Source organism: Schistocerca cancellata, chromosome 3, assembly GCF_023864275.1.
Source record: "Schistocerca cancellata isolate TAMUIC-IGC-003103 chromosome 3, iqSchCanc2.1, whole genome shotgun sequence".
NCBI lineage: Eukaryota > Metazoa > Arthropoda > Insecta > Orthoptera > Acrididae > Schistocerca > Schistocerca cancellata.
Genome location: NC_064628.1, coordinates 681,603,232 through 681,620,284, shown reverse-complemented (window position 1 = coordinate 681,620,284; position 17,053 = coordinate 681,603,232). Strand labels below are relative to the sequence as shown.

General features: G+C 36.1%; 1 protein-coding gene across 1 annotated transcript in view; it reads left to right on the top strand.

Moving 5' to 3' along the window:
- Positions 1-17,053, top strand: part of LOC126176507 (uncharacterized) — a 403,754-nt gene that overhangs the window by 344,533 nt on the left and 42,168 nt on the right. The window contains exons 15-16 of the mRNA XM_049923663.1: positions 1,206-1,391; positions 6,133-6,247. Of these exons, the coding sequence (XP_049779620.1) occupies positions 1,206-1,391; positions 6,133-6,247 (301 nt within the window). The remainder of the gene's footprint in view (positions 1-1,205; positions 1,392-6,132; positions 6,248-17,053) is intronic.

Below are 17,053 nucleotides of genomic sequence, written 5' to 3'. Positions count from 1 at the left end.
AATTCATGTGCATCTGCACTGATGAAGGTCATCAGTAGGTTACCCTTAACAATATGAAGATGGCATCTGTTCTTTTGGACCTGCCCAAAAGAACAGATGCCATTGGTGACCATGCAGCTCTCTAGAATGAAATTACAGTTAAATCAATACCATTAGCTGTTGAGAGGTGTTGATATAGATCAGTGGGGACAGTTGAAAATGTGTGCCCCCACCGGGACTCGAACCTGGGCTCTTCTGGTTGCATTTCAGACGCTCAATCCATCTGAGTCATCGAGTGCACAGAGGGTACTGCGACTGCAGGCACTTATCGCCGGCATGCTCCCTGTGAGCAGTGCCAACTAGTGGTAGAATTTTCACTAAACATTTTTGTTTTTGTAATGTTTCCCCCTTCTTCAATAATATTACATTCAAATTTGATGTCATTCTGTGCAGTGGTTCTTTGTTTACAGCATTTTGAAACTGGAGCTTTAATGATACTCAGCCCGTATTTCAAATTTTGATATCATGCTGTTACCTGCAGGATATAATGTAGTTTTTTCCAGATAAGAAGCTAAGGCATCAAACTGTGCAGAACAGGATTAATTTATTACCTTTTGCAGTATAAATTATTAATGTCATGAATTCTATATGATTGACTTTAAATGTATTTATGATGGTAAACCATGCATTTTACACTATTTACTGGCAGTTTAGCATACTATTTAATTCATGACAAGTGCTTGCTCTCTTGCAATATGCCTCTTTTCTTTAATTATACCAATCTTTATTACTTCCCCACTAGGCCGTTCAAAACATCTCAAATATAGAAACAATGATTAATCGTGGAAAAATTTATTTTTAATGTTGCTTTCTTAATATTATTATTTATATAGAAACAACGATTAATCATGGAAAAATTTATTTTTGATGTTGCTTTCTTAATATTATTATTTATGAACACCTTTTGGTTGTTATAAGTGCATATATTACCGTAGCTGATTATGAGATAGAAAGCAGTTTTTGAAGGGTCTGAGGTATGGCTGTATGGTTGCAGGAATAGTTGGTTTAGTATCAGATTAGCACTATGGAAAAGATAAATTATTCCCAAAATGCAAAAGTATGAAGCGTTAGCTTACCATCTCCATCAGACCACACCTAGTTAAGCACAATATGATTCATAAAAATTTTTAGACTGAGATTCTTACAACTTTAATTTATATTCTAAGGGACCTAGAAATGGAGTGGATGAAGATGGATACTATCTCCAACCAGATCCCAGACTACCGTCAAAGAATGATGAAAGTTCATCAGATGATTCTCGACATTTACCTCTGCCACCCAAATCCAAAGCAACGTTGCCGGATGTTGTGCTTCCATCAGCACCACCACCTTCACCACCAAGGAAAAAATCGGTGAGTTTCATATGAACATTACCATTTACTGAAGATGATAATGAAAAATCCTGTTTGGAAAGCAAACAATGGAATTAGTAAAGATAGTACCTATTAAACCATGGAATGGTGAGCCATAGTTAGTCATATGAACAAGAATTGAACACTGTACCTTGGTTTTTGAACTTCAGAGTGATGAAGTCAGAAAGTGACTGCTGTCAAGCTTCTCCTCTATTCAATGCACTTACGACGTGATGAGTAGTTACAATAGGCCTCAGCTTTTGCATTTATTATGTGGTTAGCTGTCTGCTGTTTCATTCTCTGAGTACACAATGTTTGATAGAAGTTGTCTACAAACACACACACACACACACACACACACACACACACACATCCCCACTTTCAACCACACAGACACCCAAACACAACACAAATGCCTGCATTAAGTGATGAGACTGTAAACAGAATTAGACAGGTGTTGAAAGACCTAGGTCGAAACAAGGTCCCTAGAGTAGACAACATTCCCTCAGAATTATTGAGATCTGTGGCAGACCCATGACAAAGCTATTTCAGCTGATAAACAAGATATATGAACAGGTGAAATACTCTCAGACTTCAAGAAGAATGTAATAATTCCAATTTCAAAAAAGGCAAGTGCTGATAGTGTGAATATTAGTGAAGTATCAGTTTATGAAGCTGTGGTTGCAAAATACTGATATGGATTTTTTACTGAAGAATGAAAAAACTTGTAGAAGCCAACCCTGTAGAAGATCATTATCATTTCTGGAGAGGAATAGAAACATGTGAGACAATACTGATGTTATGGCTTTCAGAAAGACTGAGAAAACACAAAGCTACATTTATAGTGCTTGCAGATTTAGAGACAGCTTTTGACAAAGTTAACTCAAAAACGTACAATTTGTACAGCAACCAGGTTATAGATCATGAGCTGAAGGACATGAAAGAGAAGCAGTAGTAGAAACAAGACTGGACAGGGTTGTAACTTTTCCCCAATGTTATTCAGTGCATACAGTGATGAAACAATGAAGGAAACGAATGAGAAATTTGAAAAATTTGTTAAAGTTCATGGACAAAAAATGAAAACTTTGAAGTTTGGCAATAATATTGCAGTCTTCTCACAGGCAGCAAAGGATTTGGGATTTGGTAGAGCAGTTGAACAGAATGGACAGTATCACAAAAAAGTGTATAAGATGAATATTAACACAGTTAAAACTGGGGTAATGTAATATAGTCATAAAATGAGGTGGTGCTGAGAGAATACTAAGACCTAAGCACGACCACTGGTGTTACCAGTTTCTTCCATGAAGTATATAGCAATATAGAGCAGGGTATGCACACAGCTGGAATATTCCTTGACCTGAGCAAAGCTGTTGACTCAGTAAACCATGAGCTTCTCTTAAAATAACTGTGGGCATACAGTATTAATGATTCATCAATGAAACTTCTATCCACCTATCTGGTGAATCGGTAACAGTGTACCAAATTTACACATAAAATTGACAATAAAATCTCAACTTTTAAATCCACAAGTGAAACAGTGACACAGGGAGTCTCTCAAGGCTCAATTCTTGGATGTTTCATGTTTTTAGCATATATTAATGACATTGTACACCCCATTAATTCACACGTTGTAAGTTATGCTGATGACACCTCAGTTTTATTTCATGATAAAGATTGTGAGGAACTGAAATTTTCAGCAGGTAATGGGATACTAGAATTAAGTTCATTTTTTCATACACAAGGATTAAAGGTAAATGTAAATAAATCCCAGATGCTAATATTTACAAATGGCAGCTCACACCACTCATGCATGAATGAGGTATGCGGCATAGTGGCAGAGGAAGCAAATGAGTGTAAATTTCTAGGGGTCCATCTGGACTCAAACCTCCAGTGTATTAGCCACATTAACACTGTATGTAAAAAAATCTGCAATGGGCTGTATCTTCTTAGCCAACTGTCCAAAATGGTGCCCATCACATGCTTAAAACCGTGTATTATGGGACAATCTAACCCCATCATAGCTACTGTATAGAAGTACGGGGTTGTGCTGCAGACATTCACCTTAACAGATTATTATTGCTACAAAAAAGAGGTTTGAGGATTATACGTGGATTGGGCTATAAAGACTCTTGCTGTGGTGTTTTCAGACAATACAAGTACTTCACCATATACTCTTTGTATCTTTACAAATTAATTACTTTTTTGTCTCACAGAAAACTGTAGTAACTAAATGTAGTGATATACATGACCACAACACTAGGTCCAAAGAGAATTACTACCGACAAAGAACAAGATTAAAAATGACGGACCAGAGACCATATACTAATGGACTGATATGGTATAATAAACTGCCAGAGTCCATGAAAAGCAGTAATAAAAAGCAATTAAAATCAAAACTACAAGAATTCTTAATTGAAAAGTGTCTCTGTTCACTCAATGAATTTTAAATGATTGAGATTAAGACCTGTAAAACAATGTATAAAAAATAATTGGCTTTACTAATATGTGTAAGATATAATGTATTTTGACAAGCATCAGTTTACTGTGTAATTACTACCTGTAAGGCTAAGATCTAAATGTATTTTATGTTTGTAACTGTACTTGACATTTACAAAAGCCATCCTATTGGTGACTTTACACAAAAGAAATCTAAATAAATAAATAAATAAGAATCAGATTAGAAAATGACTTGCTAAATGTAGTAGATAAGTTTTGCTGTTAAGCAGCAAAATAAGTAATTGTGGTCAAAGTAGAGAGGATATAAAATACAGACTAGCAATAGGAAGAAAAGCTTTTGTGAAAAACAGAAACTTTTTTAACAACAAATATAAATTTGAGTGTTAGGGAATATTTTCATAAAGTAATAGTTAGGAGTGCAGCCTTTATATGGAGGTGGAACATGGATGATAAACAGTTTAGACAAGAAGCAAATAGTAGCTTTTTAAATGTGGTGCTACACGAGAGTGGTTGAAAATTAGAAGGGTAGATGAAATATGTAATGAGGAAGTACTGAATAAAATTGGAGGAAAAAGAAATTTGTGGTACAATTTGACTAAAAAAAGGGATTGGTCAATAGGACACATCCTGAGGCACCAAGGAATTGTTAATAGTGAAAGGAAGTGCGTGTAAAGAGGGGGAGGGAGAGTAAAAATTGTAGAGGGAGATCAATACTTGAGTACAATAAGCCCGTTTTAATTGATATAGGTTGCAGTAGTTATGCAGAAGTGAAGAGCCTTGCACAGTAGACTAATGTGAAGAGTTTCATCAGACCAGACCTCACAATGAAGACAACAACAAAAAATTTAAAAACTGATTTTTTATCAACCCACCTTCTTGTTGCTTTTTTATCTTGCTTAATTCTGGTCACAGTATGCAGTTGCCCTTCGCACTTGTTACATCTGTGCATGTTTTATTTATGGATAAATATTTCTTATGCAGGAAAATTTCACAAAGTGGACTGTCTGAAGTTCTTTAATGAACTGTCATATTCTGAACTGAAGACACCTTTGAATGTTTCACAAAGTGGACTATCTGAAGTTCTTTAATGAACTGTCATATTCTGAACTGAAAACACCTTTGAATGTTCTCACTGGGTTAGTTAACAGTAAGAGAAATTTCTTTGATACATGTAATACTGAAACTGGTATTTAACATTCTGATTTAAAAGCTACATAATATGGTTAATATAAGATATTTAATTAGTACATGTAATGTTAAAACTAATTTCATTGTTTTGATTGTAAGTGAAACATGCTGTCACTGAGAAAGCCGTTTGTTTGGTATGTGCTTATTGGCAAATACAGAATCTGAACCCGAGTACTTAAGTTTTTAAAAACCCAGAAAATAAAGATATGATTTATGTTCTCCATTTGTCTAAGTTTGAACTTTTTGTGATTGGTCCTTGGTCAAAACCTGTTGTACAATGAATTTTGTTTCATAAAACTTCATCTTGAAAGGTTTAATCCAAAAATATATAGGTTTAAAGGTGTGTTTCATATTCTGAATGTTTGCTAGTATATTAACTATTAAGTAACCTTCTTTAGAATGCAAAGTGATGTAAAACAGGTACGATTTCAGTTGCATTTCCATTTGCTTTATTATCTGTTAGAACAGACATTTTGTTTTGGGCCAATATTTTTGCTGCTGCCTTCCTAATTTTCTCCTATATCACAATGAGATTGATTATTGGATGGTAGCATTCTTTTTTTTTGTGACTGGTCTGATAATCCCCTGTCTGTGGTTGATAGTAGTATGTAATTTGAGCATGTTGCCTGTGTATTTATTTCTAGTCGTGCTCACAGACAAACACACGCAATCATGGTTTTCTTCCACAGGATAAAAAACTAAATATAGTAAATGTAGGTGTTCTTTGTGTATGTGGGGCTGGGGGGGGGGGGGGGGGGGGGGGAGGTGTGGAGGAGGGGAGGGGAGGTGGGGACAGGGTGGTTCACGCAGGCCATTCAGAACCCATGCCTGAAAAAGATAATAAGCGATCAGATATATATTTGTAAAGATGCTGACATTACAAATAGTATTGCCAGAAAATATACCTTTCATATTCATATTACACATTTGGAAATTAATTTTCTCATATTAATTTTTCTTCCATATTCATCATAAAATGTGGTATTGACAGGCTTGCCAATTAGATATTGCCATCAAATGGGAAATATTACATTATATCCTGTGTGTGCACATACATGTGAAATTCTCTGAAAGATAGCTAAACTTTCATTTTTAGGAGGACAGTTCCAGTTCAACTACAAGTGGTTCTGGGGATAGTATGAGTGGTCGTCTGGGAGGCCTCTTCAGGAAGGTCATTTCTCGGCCACAACCATTGTTGCCAGATCACTCAGGTAAGAACTATATCTATAGACTATAGACTTTGTGATGTAGAAATTATAAGTCTACCATAATTGAACCTATCACTATTATTTTGTTGATGGTGCTGGCACTGTTACTGTAGTAAGTGGAAGCCTGTTTGGCTCTTAGATATTTCTTGTGCTATTTTGTAATATTCCACTGCATTCTGCTTTTGTATTATCCATCACAACTTGGCGCTTTAACCATAACTTTGTGTTTGTCCATTTTGTTTTACATAGAAACATCCTTGCACTTAGCAATATGTCAGAAACAATGTAATTTGTTGTTTATTTATTTGTTGATTATGACTGACAAGATTCTCTTCCATTGGAGCAAAAGTTATCATATGATAGCTTAACGTACTTTTCCAACTTTTAATTTTTGATAAATGCCCTTAATGTCTGTAAGCATCATGGCAACAATGCAGGCAATAGTTATTATAATATGTATAACAGTAGCAATAATAATATCAATAGCAGGTCAAAAGATGTTAATAAGAGTAACCGGAACATTACCAGTAATGTCACCACCACCACCACCACATGTCACCACCACCACCACCACCACCACCACCACCACCACCACCAATAACAACAACAACCACAACAATAATAGCTGTAGCAATAACGAAAATCTCAATAACCTCAATAATTTTAGCATGTGGATTCCCATGAGAACACTGAGAGAATTTCCTCCAGATGCCATGTTAGGTGGTCCATACAATTTTATTGCTTGTGTTGTCCAGTTATATCACTGAATGTATTTATTTATTTTTAGGAGACTGTATGAATAACTGGTTACCACATGGTGTACATAGTAGTTATATGTCTGCCCACAGAATTCATATTTTACAGAATGTCTTACAGCTTCAATATATGTGTTGAATCTGGAATTATATCTATTCAGTGTCAGTATATTCATCTATTAATTTTTGTTTTATTGTTGCTGTTAATTTTAGGAAGTTGAGTGAGGTAGCACTGAGATTCAATAATAGCAAAATGTAGTGCATTAGACCTGTACCATCCCAGTCATATTTACATTTTCACTGTGAGCAGAATGCAGTCTCTTTATGAAGTTTGCAACATAATTCCACAAAGATACCATTTGTACCAGTTTTACTGACAGCATGAAGGACATACTTAGGATGTGAGCTATGGGAGCAGGGAGGGTAGAGTAACTCATAATTTTGTAGAAATGGAATGAATGAAGGAAACAATGCAAAGTGCCCCTTTTTTTTTTTTTAAAAAAAAAACCCTCAAAACTATTGAACAACTAGATACCTATTAGCAGTTATGTACATAACTGAGGGAGTACAGTTTGTATAAGTTTTTACCCAATTTTTTGCTGTTGTGATATATATATATACATAGTTTCTGCATTCACATTTTTAATAGTTTTTGATTTTGGCTGGTAAAATGAGGAAAAATACCATAAATTGAAGGTGCAATCCTAATGGAAGCTTCTAGAATCTAAAGCCATTTGTCATTTTCAGTTGCAAGGAGAATAACAGTGCACAGCAAAATAGTTTTGAAATTTCATAAAAAATGTCTCTGGTTCACTTGCCACTTGGCAGTATCCCTTACCTGATACTGAACTAAAACAGCTGTCTATGTAGTGAGAGAGGATGTAAGTTTACTTTGCAAAGAGCACTTTTACCAAAGGAGAGGATAAGGGGTGGCGGTTGGGTGAGAGAGGGGCACCTGTCTGCCCCTTGTTAGATACAGTTCTTGACAGCATGAAGTAGGGCAGACAGAAACTGCAGCAGCGAATGTGTTGCAGACTGTTATCTTGAGGCTTTGCAAATAGTTAATAGGAACTGCTTATTATAGGCCAATATAAATTTGAGTGTAACCACTTTAAATCAGGACCAATAGCTTGCCATAATTGCAAGACATCTTTAAAACAATTGTCTGCACAATTTACAGCTGCCTCAGGTCTTAAAGTTTTCCCACGGTCTGTGTATCAAAGGCAGAGGAGTATGCCACACTCTCTGCTAAGTCTGCCCTTTTGTGGTCATGTAGAGATAAATGCATTTTTTGCAGAATCAGCAACAAGAAGTCTGAACTTCAAACTGCATTCTTGGTAGATAAGTTCCATTTATTGATGATTCTCCTCACACATTTGTCTGGAGGGAATATGTTAGTTGGTACAATGATGATGGGAACTTAGTGTCAAGAGGCATCACACTGGTGTCTGGAAGAATGCTATCAAATCCTAAAGGTTTTAAAGTTGGGAAAACACTTGGATCTTTTCAGAGATATTGTTGGTTCAGACTTTCTTCAGTGACAACAATGCCAATATAAAACTTCGTCGCAGATTAGAACTGTGTACTGGACCAAGAATCGAGGTCTCAAGTTCGAGTCCAGTTTCATATCAGTGCATCTCTGCTGCAGAGTGAAAATTTCATTCTGAAAACATCACCCAGGCTGTGGTAAGCCATGTCTCTGCAGTATCCTTTCTTGCAGGTGTGCTAGTTCTGCAAGTTTCACAGGAAAGCTTGAGTGAAGTTTGGAAGGTAGGAGATGAAGTACTGGCAGAAGTAAAGCTGTGAGGACGGGTCATGAGTTATGTTTGGGTAGCTCAATTGGTAGAACATGTGCCCGTGAAAGGCAAAAGGTCCTGGGTTTGAGTCTCAGTCTGGCACACAGTTTTAATCTGCCAAGAAGTTTCATACCAGAGCATACTCTGCTGCAGAGTGCAAATTTCATTCTAATGTGAATATATATGTCACTGCTCTGTGGGATTAATTTATCATAGATGAAGACCATGCACCAAATGAATTGATCAGCATGATCTCCAGATCTGATTCGTATCAAGCATCTCTAGAGTTTAGACTGTAAGGTATCACTGAAGAATCTTCCAGACCTTCAGACAGCAGTGACTTAGGACTACATTGACTGGCAATAAGAGATGCTTAGCTGTCTCATAAAGTGTATTACATGCCACTACTAAATATGTATGGCAGTGTTTTTGTAGAAACATTTGTACCTTTGTGCCATTTTTTAAAAGAATGTGCCATCAGTCTTAGATTTATTAAAATTACAACTAATCTTAGAGTGGACTGTAAACCTTCTAATATCCTGTTCAATACATATGCTCTTATTTCTTCATTGTGCTCAAGTTTTGGACAGTAGTGTATACACTTACTAGGAAACAGAAAAATGAGGCAGGAAAGGTCACACAAGCTCTGTAGATAAAATGAAAATGTGTCTGGGACTTTTGCTGCAGATTAACACTTGTTTTGTTTCATCAATAGAAATTCATGCATTGCCAAATCTTGCCAGTCAATTATAAATGCCCTTTGCTAAGGTATTTTCATTTTTCAGGTAATTCCGTAGAGATCAGTAACAGACTCCAGAAAATTAGACAACTTTCAGACCATTTCTGTAGCATAATGGATAATTATTAGATTCCAGACAATCCACTTTGCATTGTTGAATCAGTATTTTTGAGGCATAGTTGTCAATTTTTCAGGCACTTTCTCAAAAATGTAAATATAAACGATAATTCAGTTATTAGTTTCAGTGACACTAAAGGAGATAAAATGGAAAAAAAACAACTAAAGAGATATCCTCAGCATTTGTAATGTCCATCACACTGAAAGATGCAAACCTTGTAACTGAAATATCCTGGAACCATAATGCAGTCAGATACTAAAAGATAGGCATTTCTGTTCTTGATCAATCTGATAAAATGCTTTCATATGAATTATTTCTGCAAGAAACTAGATTGTTGTACATGCTAAGGAAACATATCTACATAATACAAACTCCTTATATCTCTAAAAAAGTGTAATTAGAGTTGTCTTGTATGATGTAATTTATACTTGGTAGCCAACAAGTTAAAGCAGTGGTATCAGGTCATGATGAAGAGGAAATGCAACTTATGAATTAATATCCTATCACGAACAATAGTGAATGTCAGTAAGGTAAGAAAAATGGTTTCAGTGGAGGGTTCCATGAATTGAAAGGGTGGTCAAAGTGGAGTTAGTTATGTACCGCTTTGTTGCTGTTGTTGTGATCTTCATTCTGAAGACTGGTTTGATACAGCTCTCCATGCTGCTTTACCCTGCATGAGCCACTTCATCTCTGAATTACTATTGCAGCCTACATCCTTCTGAATCTGCTTACTGTATTCATTTTCGGGTCTCGCTCTACAATTATTACCCCCCACCCCCCAAACACACACACACACACACACACACACACACACACACACACACACACACTTTCCTCCAATGCTAAATTGTTGATTCCTTGATGTCTCAGAATGTGTCCTGTCAACCGATCTCTTCTTTTGGTCAAATTATGCCACAATTTTCTTGTCTCTCCAATTCTATTCAGTACCTCCTCATTAGTTATGTGATCTACTCATCTAATCGTTATATTGTAGCACCACATTTTGAAAGCTTCCATTCTCGTTTTGTCTAAACTGTTGGTCGTCCATGTTTCATTTCCATACAGGGCTACACTCCAGACATATGCTTTCAGAAAAGACTTCCTAACACTTAACAAATTTCTCTTCTTCAGAAATTCTTTTCTTGGCATTGCAAGTCTGCATTTTATGTCCTCTCTACTTCAGCCATCATCAGTTATTTTGCTGCGCAAAAAGCAAAACTCATCTACTGTTTTAAGTGCCTTGTTTCCTAATCTAATTCCTTCAGCATTACCAGATTTAATTTAGCTACATTACATTACCCTTGTTTTGCTTTTATTGATGTTCATATTATATCCTCCTTTCAAGACAAAGTCCATTCCATTCAACTGCTCTCCAAGTCCTTTGCTGTAAATGACAGAATTACAGTGTCATGAGCAAATCCCAAAGTTATAATTTATTTTCCCTGAACTTTAATTCTTACTCCAAATTTTTCTTTGGTTTCCTTTACTGCTTGTTCAATGCACAGATTGAATAACATTGTGGATAGGCTACAACCTTGTCTCACTCCCTTGTCAACCACTGCTTCCCTTTCATGCCCCTTGACTCTTATTACTGCTGTCTGGTTTCTGTACAAGTTGTAAATAGCCTTTCACTCAACCTGTATTTTACCTCTGTTACCTTCAGAATTTCAAAGAGAGTATTCCAGTCAACACTGTCAAAAGCTTTCTCAAAGTCTACAAATGTTATAAACATAGGTTTTTTCCCCTTAATCTATCTTCTAAGACAAGTCACAGGATCAGTACTGTCTCTTGTGTTCCTACATTTTTCCAGAACCCAAACTGATCTTCCCCGAGGTTGGCTTCTACCAGTTTTTCCAGTGTTTTGTGAAGAATTCATGTTAGTATTTTTAAACTGGTAGTTCAGTGATTTTCACATCTATCAACAATTGCTTTCTCTGGAATTGCGATTGTTACATTCTTCTTGAAATCTTAGGTTACTTCACACATCTCACACAAGTTGTATACCGCATGAAAAAGTTTTGTCATGGCTGCCTTTCCCAGTGCTCTCAGTGGTTCTGACAGAATATGTTCTACTCCCTGAGTCTTTCAGATACCTGTCAATTTCTTCTCCCAGTATGAAATTGGGAGATCCACTTCCCTTTACGTAATATTGTATAGACTGCATGCCCTTTCCACCTTGCAGTTTTTCCTTCTTAGTTTAGGACTGGTTTCCCATGCGAGCTCTTGATATTCATATGGTTGCTCCTCTTTTCCCCAAAGGCCTGTAACTTTCCTGTAGGTGGTACCTATCTTTCCCTTATGAAATATGCTTCCAAATCCTCACATTTTTCCTCTAGCCATTGTTGCTTAGCTATTTTGCATCTCCTATCAATTTCATTTTTAAACATTTATCTTCCCTTTTGCCTGCTTCATTAGCTGCATTTTTATATTTTCTTTTTTCATCAATTAAATTCAATATCTCTTGTGTTATACAAGGATTTCTACTAGGTCTTGTCTTTTTACCCATTTGATCCTCTGCTGCCTTCACTATCTCATCTCTTAAAGCTATCCATTCATTTTCTGCTGTATTCTTTTCCCTTGTTTTAGTCAACCATTGCCTAATGCTCCTTCTGAAAATCTCAGCAACCTACTGTTCATGCCCAATAAATTGTGGTTAGAGTCCAAATCTGCCTCTGGAAATGTTTTACAATTTAAAACCTGGTTTCTAACTACCTGTCGTACCATTATATAATCAATCTGGTATCTTCTGACGTCACCAGGTCTCTTCTATGTATACAACCTTCTTTTCTGATTCTTAAACCATGTGTTAGTGATGATTAAGTTATGTTCTGTGCAAAACTCTACCAGGTGGCTTCCTCTTTCATTCCTTTTCCTCAGTCCATAATCACCTACTATTTTTCCTTCTCTTCCTTTTACTACTATCGAATCCCAGTCCCCCATCACTATTAAATTTTTGGCGCTCTTAACTATCTGAATAATTTCTTTTACCTCATCATACTTTTCTTCAACCTCTTCGTTATCTGCAGAGCTAGTTGGCATATCAACTTTTACTACTGTGCTGGACGTGGGCTTTGTGTCTATCTTGGCTACAATAATGCATTCACTGTGATGTTCATAGTAGCTTACTCACATTCCTATTTTCTTATTCATTATTAAAGCTACTCCTGCATTACCCCTATCTGATTTTGTATTTATAACCCTGTATTCTCTGGACCACTGAATATCACTAATTCCCGCTATATCTAACTTCAATTATCCATTTCTCTTTTTAAATTTTCTAACCTACCTGCCCAATTAAGGGATCTAACACTCCGTGCTCCGATCCATAGAAAGTGCTTTATTCCTCCTGATGATGACATCCTCCTGAGTAGTCCTGGTCTGGAGATCTGAATGGGGGACACTTTTATCTCAAAAATATTTAACCCAAGAGAACATCATCATCAGTTAACCATACAGTAGTGCTGCATGCCCTCGGGAAAAATTGTGGGTGTAGTTTCCCCTTGATTTAAGCCATTCACAGTATCAGCACAGCAAGGCCGTTTTGGTTGAGTTACAAGGCCAGATCAGTCAATCATCCAGACTGTTGGCCCAGCAACTACTGAAAAGTCTGCTGCCCCTCTTCAGGGACCACACATTTGCCTGGCCTCTCAACAGATACCCCTCCATTGTGATTGCACCTATGGTATGGCTATCTGAATCACTGAGGCATGCAAGCCATCCCACCGACAGCAAGGTCCATGTTGGGGGAGAGGGGGGGGGGGGGGGGGGTACTGTTGTAGTAGCAAATGAAATTCTGAGGTACATCATTCCAGAGTCATGGGCCCAGTACAAAAATATTTGAGAGAAATGGATGTGTACCACTTTTTCTTTATTCCAAGAGTGTTAAAACGACTGAGAAGAGCTGCAGAAACTGAACATTTAGGTCAACAGTTTTTTAATAGCCTTCTTGAATATTGCTACAGCAACAGTGTCAATGATTGTCTTGACCGTTAACTTGGACATACACATGTGCTGCAGTATGGCAGTTTATTAGATTACATTTTAGTCAAATATAGTGGTTTCAAATGTACCAGGCTGCTTCTCATAGTGCCAGATGGGTTTTGGAACTACCATGAAAATGAGTGTTAGAAATGCCACATGTTGCTGAGTATTTTCCAATTCTGTATTGTGATGTAGTTATAGTGGTACATGGAACAAAACTGTGATATTATAACACAACATAATTGACCTACAGAAATTATTGATGCCAACACTGCTGAGTAACTACTTCAGATTTCAACTACTAGTAATGAACTTAACAAAGGTGTCACTCACTAGAAACCATAGTGTACACAGTTGTATTTTGAGCGATGAGTAACAAACTGCACTAGCTGTTTGTAATAAATTTCTTGCAATGGATTTAAATACCGTCAGCATATAGATAATAAAGATGGAGGAAAAATAAAAAGGTGTCATATGGTAGCAATGAATAGCAGATATTGCACTTGGCACAGACTCTCTATATTAATTCTTTGCACAGCTATTTTGAAAAAAGTCACTGTTCTTCCTGTTCACTTGAAACAGAACACTGTGCTACAGATAATCGATTTCTACTGATAATTCTGTGACTTATTGCAAGAACAACTAATGTCAATCTTTCATGAATTTGAATGACATTATGTAGCCAGCTAAGAATGTTACATATATAGAACGTGTTGTATGTAGAATGACAGAACATGGCTTCTGGTAAACCAACGCCATGCCATAAACATGGAAGTATTTCATGAAACGATAACCAATGTACATTCTGATGAAGGATCTTCCGTGGTTTCCACTTCTATAACAGCCAATGTCAATAATGAAGAAGAAAAAGCTAAAATAGAAAAAGAAAAACATAGTTCATTTAAATATAGCACATTCTAGGTATGAGCAAAAGATCAACAAAAAGAAAAATAGGGAAAATCAAAGCATTTATTTCCTATGATTCACTTTGCAAAAGTTTTTACCAACACCCCCTTTAATATAGTGGGATAGCTATGTATAAACAATCGCTGTGGACTCTCAGTTTAACAGTGCATTCTGTAAACAACAAGCACAAACCTACTCAGTTTTTTATATTGGATGAAACTATTGCTGGCCACAGAAGAAATGAAACAGCTTTTTCTATTTGCAAACAAGCATGATGAAGTCTTTGAGATCAATATGTTTAGTAACTCCTGCAGTTTGCAGAACAGGAATATTAATTTCACAGTCTTGCTCATGAGTATATTTCCGGAGGAAAGTACTAGTAGTAGTAAAAACAAAGGATGGAAAGTCCAGGTTGGAATATCAACAATATTGTGAAAAGGAGAAATTGCTACTCACTGTAAAGATGACAAGTTGATGTGCATTCAACCACAATGAAAAAAACTGTTACACATTGAGCTTTCAGCCCCAAACCCTAGTGGTAGTAAGTTGAATGTTATTAATCTTAAGTTCATTGAACCTGGTCGCATACAAATGGAGGCTGACTCCATTCATACAGTTTTGTAAAACAAAAAAGAATACAACTGCTGAAAGGGACACACCTAGCACTAATTTGATCATATTAATTCCTAGGAAACCACCGATAAATTTTGTTTAACTTGAGCGGAAAGATTTTCTTAGTTTCAGTGTACTCCTTCATTGATGTTATGTTAATAGAAAATGAAAGATTGTGGGAGAGTCAGTTCCTTTGGTAAAGGTAAAAGATTGCAATATAGGCCCTAAGTCACATGGAAGCATATACTATAAATTTTCCTTCAGTCCACAAAAGGTGTTCAAGATATTAAATCTAACAAAAAGAGACAAACATCAGATGAATCATGACTTGCAACCCATTCACATGATATCATTACAACTATATGCAGAAAAATGAAAGACATACAGTTTTTAATAACCTTTATATATTGACAGGAAAGGAAATTGTAACAGAATGTGTTACCAAACTACTTGAGAGACTGTGTATGACCCAGATGAAATTGGTGATGACTAACATTACAGCATGAAAATCGCATTTTATTTGAGTTTCAGAGAGTTCTTTCATCTTCTGTACTATGAACTGATACACACAGTGCTGATTTTATGTGATAAAAGCCTTCAAATACTATAACATATAGCATTAGCTAATGTCGTTTCTCTTCATATCATTGTAAACATCATAAGAGTGAAATGTGGAACATGCACAAATTTTAATTATACAAGTAGCATATTACTGTATTGCCTCAAACACCAAAAGCAGACATATTTTTCAGTGTCTAAAAGGCACTGAAATTAATTCAATACAAAAACAGAAATTGTAAAATGATTTAACTAAACCAAGTGCTAGAGAACTTTTTTACAGTGTAATAGAATTTACAGTGATATTTATTAGTACCAAATATGAAACTGCAGAATAAGGTATTAACAATGTTAATGGCATAGAAGTTTCTACAGATGAGATGGCATTGAACCACATATTATGGGCATTACTGTTAGGTGAAAAGCATTTCCTTTGAGCATGTGGGATGGGGAAGTGGGAGGGTGGGGGGGGGGGCTGGAGGATGAGCTACTGATGACTTAGCTTCTGTATTTATTTATTTAATACCTCATGCAAAGCTTTTTCATGACTTGTGCAGATATACTACCAAAGTCAAGATCTGTCTAATATAAACATAAGAGTTATGTTGAGTTTACATCCATGAGTCCAAACACTCTTATAAATTGTTAAGAGAACAGGCTATTAATTCATAAATATACTCAACTTCATTATGCATAATAAGGAAAAACTGTTGAGGGTACAGTCTGTTAAATTGATGGGGTTACTAGGAGTTGCATATAATAATGTGAAGAATACAAAGAGACTACACAGTGTGCTGTACTTGCTGATTGTAGACAGAAGATTAAAAAAAATATCTGACACAGAATACCAAAATAAATTACAGTATCCAATGAGCTACACAACTGAAACTGTAAGAGGGTTCTCAACTGCAAACAGTGTCAAAGGAACTCATCCTGTACAAAAAAAGGTTTATGTTTGAAATGGGAATACAGAATACTTCATTGAAAATTATTCCATCAACCTTATTATCTTACAATAAACTGATGTATCCTTCACAAGAAGCTGGGTTTGTATACTTACTGAATCAGTTCTCATAATTTCAGCAGGATGACCTTTCATGTTTATGAGGTGAATGGAACAATCCTCACAATGATGATAAACTTTTTCGTGGTACCAGTTTTAACATAATTTAGAGGTTTTTCATGTGTTTGCATATCCCTAACTGCCTTATTACTACCTTTATTTGTTCAACTATTATTGTTAATAGCCTGCACCTTTCTTTTCTTTTGCTCTGGCTGATATTTTCCTTGCAAATACAGTGTTCCTTCTCATCCTCTTATCACCCTGCCAATGTATTTCCTCAT